This window comes from Medicago sativa, chromosome 4 (genome assembly GCF_051527215.1).
Source record: "Medicago sativa cultivar Bolivia chromosome 4, Bolivia_mono, whole genome shotgun sequence".
Lineage (NCBI taxonomy): Eukaryota > Viridiplantae > Streptophyta > Magnoliopsida > Fabales > Fabaceae > Medicago > Medicago sativa.
The window spans coordinates 96,663,888-96,672,500 of NC_140752.1; the positions used below are offsets into that span (position 1 = coordinate 96,663,888).

An 8,613-nucleotide genomic window follows, 5' to 3' on the forward strand; every position below is an offset into this window, starting at 1 on the left:
ACATTCAACATTACGTCTGTGGCAGAAAAATACTTCTTTTTTTATTATAAAAATTATCCACTGCAGGGATGGGGATGAGGCGGTGATACCCGAACCCGTCGGAGATGGGGATGAGATTCGATTTCTCATCCCCCTTAGGTATGGGTAGGGTAACGGGTAAGTATATGGGAGTAGGGTATGGGGACGGGGAAGGTAAAACATGTCCACACCCCGCCCCATTGTCATGCTTAAATATAAGATTATATTCAAATTTCTAAATGTATTTATTACTCTTTTTTAAATATACCCCTTATCAATACTATCAATTTGTTTTGGTATATGAAAAGCTATCATTAAGTGTATCTTTAATAAAGGGTAATTTAGTACTCTATCCGGTCTTATTTACAATAAACAATTGACTTTTTAGATACATTGAAAAATTTATGTATCTGGTCTAGAATCTAAATCACATACATAATTTATTCAATGTATCTAAAAAGTCGATTGTTTCTAGTAAAAAGTACCAGAGGGAGTAGTATTTACACACATTGAGACAACTTTATTACTCCAACAAATTTTCATAATACCCGCGATTTTTGTAAAGCACTCTTATAAAAAGGGACAGAGGGAGTGTTAAAGATGCAATGTATTAGAAGTTGTGCCATTTATTTCTCAAACTGTTGATAATTTTTTTTCAATATATATTTGTTATTTTTTTTAAGTAGCTAAATTAATCCATCAAAATTGGCATCGGGGAGAATCAAACTTGAAACCTCAAGAATGAGCGCACTCCCAGGTCATAAGCCAATACCACCAGACCAACCCAAATGGGATTAGATATTTGTTATTAGTGGAAACTTATCAAGTGTCTTTAGGACACGTGTTAACATGACCCTTAATTTATTTATTTATCGACAAAATGACCCTTGATTTATTCGTAAACAAAGATTTAAGATGATTGTTGCTAATAGCATACTCCCTCTATCGGGCCGACGCAAGGAGACCGTCACCAAAATAAAAGCTTTAGGCTCCCAAATTTTTTAGGCATCAAATTCACCCCTTAAATCTTTTTCGCTTTAAATATATTTTTGTTGCAAGTTTGATCCCAAATGTATCTTAAATTTTTTTCTTCTTCAGATTTCTATGAATATGATTTTATTTGATGAAAATTTATTAAGACATATGTTGCGTGCAACCAACATGTGCAAAAGTTAAAAAGTAATCTTTATTATTTGTGTTAGAATTCAATATTACATTGTTATTTCAAGGTTTAACATTTGGTAAATAATGTCCCTATTAAATATTATTTTCAACAAATAATTATTAATTAAACTAAATTTTTGTTTTAAAAAGTTCTTGCACTAATGGAGTTGAAGTCTAACGGAAAGAGTTAGTGTGTGTTTGATGTCACGGTAGGTATACCATTATCACAGTGATCCACCCGCAATTTTGCATAAGCATATCAACATACAAGTCTGAAAAACAGTGTAAGTTTACCTACCCAAGACAAGCAAGAACAACATATAGATTCTCCAATAAGTTTTAATATCCAATAATTTTTTCGTTCTTTGGTCAAGTAATTTAGTGGCTACAATTTCACACAGTTGAATAAGTAAGGAATATAAGGTTTGAATCATATCCAATAATTTACTATATTATGACCAAGAATGTTTTTTTATCAGATGATTTTAAGAAATTGCTAGTTGTGTACATGTCAATAAGTTTTTTACTAACATACTTTTAGATGTTCTTTTAAATGTACTGTTAAATATTGTTAATTCTATAAGCATTTATAGAATAAATGATTCCAAACTGAAATTGATAAACTGTTTTCAAGCACAGAGGACTAAATTAGACTAATGTTGCATCACTTGAAACAACTTAAAAATTATAGATTCAAAACTAAAACATAATCATCAAAGCAAATAAAACCATATGAGGCACAACCTCAAACTTAGGCATTTGAAGATTTTGGTACTGAGAAGACCATATCAGCAAACATTGCAAGGTACCCTAAGCAGAAGAAGCAGGTTGATGGTTTATGACCAATGGAGGACGAAGAGCTCTGTGGGTTTCCTCCTTCTCTTTGCGGGCCTTGTGCATCTCCTCTGTCTCAACAACAACTAACCTCTTGACCTATATCAAATACCAAGTTACCAATGTTGTTAGTATACAGGGAGATAGGTAGTTTCAAAATGGATCTGATAGATCTTGTGCTGAAACCTGCTGGATCATTCCCCTAACAGTAGGTGTGTTCCATCGCATGACAGTTCGGTTGCATTTGCCGAGGCGTAGTGCTTCCAAAGTGCGCCTATGTTGCTTTCTGGTCCCCGGAATACCCCTCACTAGCGTTATGTAGAGATTGGGGCTATAAGCAATTGGGACACAGGACTTATATGCCTTGAACGCATTCATGCTCATGCCTACAAGTTGAAGTCAGAACAGCAATAACAACAAATCAAGTTAACACAGTTTTTTATTATCTAACTAGATATTAATCATATTTGCATGTATGCACAATAATAGATAAAGATAAAATTTAAATAAAATTGGAAGGAAAACACTTTGGCATTGTTTGCGAGTTTGGAGGGGAAGGGAAGGAAGGGCTTTGTGGGGTGAGAAATATATGGGAAAATTGAGAAATCTTTCACATTTTTTGAAAGAATATTTTTTTAGAGAGCGATAAACTAATGCTTATGATTAATATATTTTTAATTTTAAGAATATTATAACAACATAGATTATATTTGATGAATTCATATAAACCCTCCCAAACCCCCCAAAACCCTCCTCCAATACAATTTTTTAGTTCCCCCAAATGGGGAGGGTTTTATATTTTGAAGAAAAATAAACCCGTCAAAGCCCTCTCCTCCCAATGTCCTCTATTTTTTCCACTTACTCCTTCATCTTTTTCCAAACCCTCCATTCCCTTCCCCTCCGAACTCGCAAAGAAAGCCTTAGAGATTGGTTCGTGCCTGGTTCAATTAACTGAACCAAAATAAACAACTCCATTTTATGGTCCGGCTTTCGCAAACTGAGCCATTTTCCTCCCCTCACACTAGTTTTGAGTTTTGTGAACCAATTTAAAACCGATCGGATTGTTATATTAAGAGTGATCACATTTCAAAATCCTCATGACATTTCAAAAAAATACATGCTAGCAAATTTTTGCAATACAGTGACACCAAACATCACGGTTATGCTTTCTATATGTGACCATATTATATCAATCATTTAAAAGATCAAGCAATATATCAAATATTTAAGAGATCAAACAGTACAGCAAATTTTTGCAATACAGTGACACCAAACATCACAGTTATGCCTTCCATACTAAAAGTTGTACTACACCTAAAATTGACAACTGATGCATCTAATAAGAACAGTTGATATTCATTCTGAATCCTGACAACTAACTGAAAAACAACAAGCTCAACCATATTTATATATAATATATTGTCAATCGCATATTGCAGAAAAGAGCGGTTTGTTCAAATTTTGCTATGCAACAGTGCTATAACGCCGCTATAGCAGCTACTTCACAATAGTTTGTACTAAATAGTATATCAAACAAAAGTGATTTCTTCAAACTCTACTATGCAATAGCACTATAGCCGCTATTCAACGATAGTATATACTGAAACTGAAAGGTTATTTTTATTATGAAGCATGAATTGGGAAGCACACATGAGAACGAGCCATCAATCGATGTTATGTTAAATTCTCTTCAATACTAAAGCCAGCAGATTCAGACCTGCTTGCCGAAATATAGCACAACAAAAGCCACTAAACAAAAGATGACGGAGTTTAGTTGTATCCAATTTAAGCATATGTTGCAGGAAATTCATGAGTAATGAACTAAGAAAAGACATCAGAAGAATAGTGCGCTCCTTGCTGAAGTTTTAATGAAGAAAACAAAAGCAAGGCTTTATTTAAATTTTCAGCTCTATACTATGACATGAATAATGAGAAAAACACTTAATCAGAACAATCTAAATTCTGCAAAATCATCCAGCTATAGGAAAAAAAAAAAAAAAATCTAAATTTGCTGCCTATGTGTTACGGACACTTCTGATTGAAGGCGTGTCCGGTGTCCAACATCAACACATATGATTAGACTCAATTACGTCATTTTCTTAAATTACTGTCGGGTGTTGACGTGTAAGTGTGAGGTAATTCTAAATGATTAATCTCATACTGGAGAACAATTAGATTAAGCAACAACATTCTTTTTGTTAACTCATCTTCCTCCCTTGAATTAATAAAAGCATAACATTGGATCCATCAATCAATCAAGTATGAAAGCATAAAGTGAGCAAAGTAAGAGAATCAAAGACTTACCTCCTATGCGGTGGTTCCGTCAAAACGGGGAAGGGCAAGGAAAATAGCGACCGGCGGCGCTAGGGTTGGGGTTGAAGTAACGCTGATTTGAGAAGGAGGAGCTTTGCTTTCAAATGTTTGTGAGTGATACTGATAATGTATGATTGTGGGGATGAGAAGGATGAAATTTGCTTTCAACCAACTCCACTCCGGGTCACTTCTCCCCTCTATTTTACGTCTCTTCTCTACGATAAGTTTTCCCTTCTCCGAAATTCAGTCTATTCGTACACCATCTCTAAGTACAACTTAGATTAGGCATCATATTTGAGTTTTACTTTGAGTATTAACAAAATGATTTTTTTTTTTAGAAAAAATGATTAATAATATTGATTTTAATGATAAAATATCTATCGTATAATAGAACACTTTTTTTTTAATAGTTAGTGCGTAGTTATAGATGATTAAAGAGATTAATTTGATGGTTTACTCGAGATAAATAATTTGAGACAAAAAAAAATAGCAAAAGTGACCTCTATTTTTTTTTTTTTGGTTACAATGTTAGAAAACATGGCATCCATTGATGAAGGAGAGAAAAGCTTGTGAATTCTTTCTATTGATGGAAAATGAAATGTTACAATATGAGAAAGTTAACCCACTTATGGGGAGGTTACACCTATATATACTAATAGGACTAGTATTCCTTGTAATTAAACTATGTATCTCTAATAGTCCCCCTCAAGTTGGAAGGTGTTTAAAAAACACATCCAACTTGAAATGAGAAAATACAAGGAAAGATGCCGGAAATACATTGGCTAAGAAAAATATCAAAGAAGTGCTCATCCAACAAGAAGCAACCACAACTCAAGGTTGAACCAATTGAAGGAAGGAGCATCAAAGCAACGCTTAACCACCATCCGGTAGAAGCCAATATCAACAAAGCCAATTAAGGCACAACGCTTAACCATCAAGAGTGCTCAAGAACTCAAGAAAGAAGCACAAGACAAGAAGAACAAGGATATCCAAAATCAATGATGATATCCAAAAAGAAGTGCAAGGAAGGGCCATAGTCTACAATGGAAGGAGGTCATATGTAAGACCAAGGTTCCAAAGATAAAAGTGATGCCCTCCTATGCCGAGCCGAGACAAGAAAAACCAAATGCAAGGAAGGGCCATAGTCTACAATGGAAGGAGGTCATATACAAGACCAATGTTCCAAAGATAAAAGTGATGCCCTCCTATGCCAAGCCGAGACAAGAAAAAAAAACAAATGCAAGCCAATAGAGATGCATAACCATGTGATGTGTCTTCAAACCATAGAAAACAAATCCATGTTGATGCATTCAAACCATAGGCCAAAACCAATGCTTCCAAGCAATCCAAGAACAGCATGCTAGAGCTCAACAAAGAAACCAACATGTTGAAAACCAATGGCGTCAACAAAATAGCAAACAAGTTTGTGCACATAAGGCACAAAACCAAACAATCAAATAACTTCCAGCAAGCAGAAAAAAAAAAAAAAAGAGTTAGAACCACAAAGATAAGCCTTTGCCTTCACTTGCACTAGAACTTGAACCAATATAGCCAGCAAGGAAAACCAACCGAAAATTGCCTTCAAGCTAGATGACAAATTCAGCAGCCAAATCATGGAACTTAGACACCAAAGAAGGCAGCAACAAACTCTTGATACTCCATTAGTCAAGGACATAAGATATAAAATGATGAACTAGAGGCAAAAGAAACTTGCAGAAACGAGCAAGTAACTTAGCATTTATCAAATTTGAAGACTTCATCAAAACACATGAGTGGAGATGAACTGCAACTAGGACTGGACACAATCAGCTTTAGGCAGCAACATGCATTATCCATATTCCAAATAACCAACCCAGGAAGCCTCATACCAATTTTCTTCAAACATTTACCACATATTAATCAACATCCAATGAACCACAAAACATGTCCAAAACTTAAGAGCCGCGAATGATGATCCCAACTCAATCATGACAGTAGCAGAAATAGACACAAAAAGGAAAGTCCATAGATTTACCATAGACCTACCAAGGATCAAAGGCACTCGACAGGAGAGGAGCGAAGCTGCTCGAACGAATGAATGTGAGAGGAGCGAAGACAGACAGAATCGAAGCGAAAAAAATGAAAGTGTGATTTTCCATGAGAAAAGGGATTCCTTAGTTAATAGGATATGTCCTTTAACTTGGAAGATTCAAAACCAGCCATTAGTCATATTGAAAAACCAACAAACATGAGCCTTCAAATGAAAATGTGAACCACGAATATTTGCTCCAAATCAAATACCTTTCAAACAAAAGTCTTCAAAATAAAGTACTTCATAAGATGTAGCTTTCAAGCTACTAACAACAACCAAATTTGAGACAATCCAACAGTAGTGAGCAGAAAGCAGTGAAACACAATTCTGCTAATACGTTTCAGAATATACAAATTGGATGAACCTCTCACAGCTGTAGTTCACTAACCACCTCCAGAGGAATGTTCACGTAACAACTCTTCAGGAACTTCACTAATTTTATCACCAATCTATTTTCAATGAAGACTTTTAACAAACACCTTGTGTTCACAATAATCAAAGACCACAAGAATCAAAGCACAACCTAAAATCAAACAGCTTATGGACACTGAAATGATTACACAACACTGAACCGCAATGACAAAGAGGAAATTTCTTAAACAGAAGCAATATGCACCCTTCAACGAAGCGGATAAACTTCACAGACATGTCTCCAATTTGTGACTCAGTCACTTGAACAAGAAATCAAAGCAGAATTAGAGTCATAACAAGAATCGATGTAGAAGACCGAAACAAGAAATCGTTCACTCGAAATCGAATTCAATCGATACGAATCAGGGACAGAGAGCAAGAAAAAATGAATCAGAATCGATTTTTTTTTTGATTCAATTTCATGAAAAAGAAATCACAAGCAAAATTGAATCAAAGATTAAACATAACAAAACGAAACGTAATCAAATTTGAATCGCGAAACCCTAGGATTTGGGGAAAAAAGGAACAACAAAATCTAACTGATTAGCGGAGAGAATCGCTAATGAGTAGATAGAAAATAGTATCAAATCAAGAAAATTGGATGAAATTGAGAGAAAATGAAATATATCCGATCCAGAATGGCGAAGAAGAAAGCAGAGAAAAAAATGAATGATTTTCTCGAGAAAGTGAACGAGAAAAAGAAAAAAGGAAAGTAAAATGAAGATGAGAAAATTGAATTTTCTCTGGAAAAGGCAGCGGAAAATTCCTTCAAGGAGGATACCAGATTAGCTCTGATACCATGTTAGGAAACATGGCATCCATTGATGAAGGAGAGAAAAGCTTGTGAATTCTTTCTATTGATGGAAAATGAAATGTTACAATTTGAGAAAGTTAACCCACTTATGGGGAGGTTACACCTATATATACTAATAGGACTAGTATTCCTTGTAACTAAACTATGTATCTCTAATATACAAAGCTAATAAAAGTGACCTCTATTTTGAAACAAAAGGAGTACTATTTTTATAACCGGATATTTAACAATGAAATTAGTCTGGTTTGTTTAAAAAAAAATCTATTTTTTCTTAAAAAAAAAAATCACTTTTGCCGTTTTTTAATATTAAAAGAACCACGACAAATTCTTGGCTTTCATTTGGAATTTTTCGTAGTTCTTGGGGTGATCTCGTAGTTCCTATGGGGTGGAGACGAGGGGGTCGGTCCATGGATTTTCTTTCCTTTTATTTTCCCGCATTTCGCTCAAAGGGTTGAAGGGAGATAGTGCATCAAGCTGTTCGCAAGGGCCAGCTTAATCCTCTTCCCCAGGATCTCAGATGAGGAAACCCTAGGAGAGCCACCGACTCCAACTACCGTCCATGTACGATCCATACTAGATCTGACCAACCGCCCATCCTACCTCCTCTACGTTTTTGACAGCCCATCTTTGTCTGAGTAGAGTCTTTCAGTGGCATGTTTCGGTCCTCTTTCCCATTACTTAGAAAAAGTGAGCCACCGGTTCAGGTACAAGATACTATCATTACCGCCTGTACAATTAGACATCCAACCCGTAATCGCAACGACCCAATTGCAAGAGCGGAGCTCTACCAACTGAGCTATATCCCCCCGAGCCAAGTTGGAGCATGCATGAAGGAGTCAAATCCGTCTTTTATTCTTTTCCTTGGCGCAGCTGGGCTATCCTGGACTTGAACCAGAGACCTCGCCCGTGAAGTAAATCATCGCACCTACGGTCCATCCAATTGGGAGAGAATCAATAGATTCCTTTTCGGGAGCGATTCATCCTTCCC

At 35.6% G+C, this 8,613-nt stretch overlaps 1 protein-coding gene across 1 annotated transcript; it reads right to left on the reverse strand.

The window, feature by feature from the left end:
* Nucleotides 1-1,768: 1,768 nt before the first annotated feature.
* On the reverse strand, nucleotides 1,769-4,591 carry LOC146934268 (uncharacterized). The gene is made up of 3 exons (XM_085706147.1): nucleotides 4,321-4,591; nucleotides 2,203-2,402; nucleotides 1,769-2,115 (listed from the first exon to the last, which is right to left on the reverse strand). Exons 2-3 carry the CDS (start codon nucleotides 2,398-2,400, stop codon nucleotides 1,993-1,995), a joined length of 321 nt encoding a protein of 106 aa, XP_085562273.1. The 5' UTR covers nucleotides 2,401-2,402; nucleotides 4,321-4,591; the 3' UTR covers nucleotides 1,769-1,992.
* Nucleotides 4,592-8,613: the final 4,022 nt, after the last annotated feature.

Bases quoted from the DNA above. Each gene is read 5' to 3' on its own strand.
- LOC146934268 (XM_085706147.1), bottom strand. From the start codon at position 2,400: ATGAGCATGAATGCGTTCAAGGCATATAAGTCCTGTGTCCCAATTGCT. The intron at 2,116-2,202 runs GTTTCAGCACAA...TATTTGATATAG, and splicing joins TTAGGGGAATGATCCAGCAG to GTCAAGAGGTTAGTTGTTGT.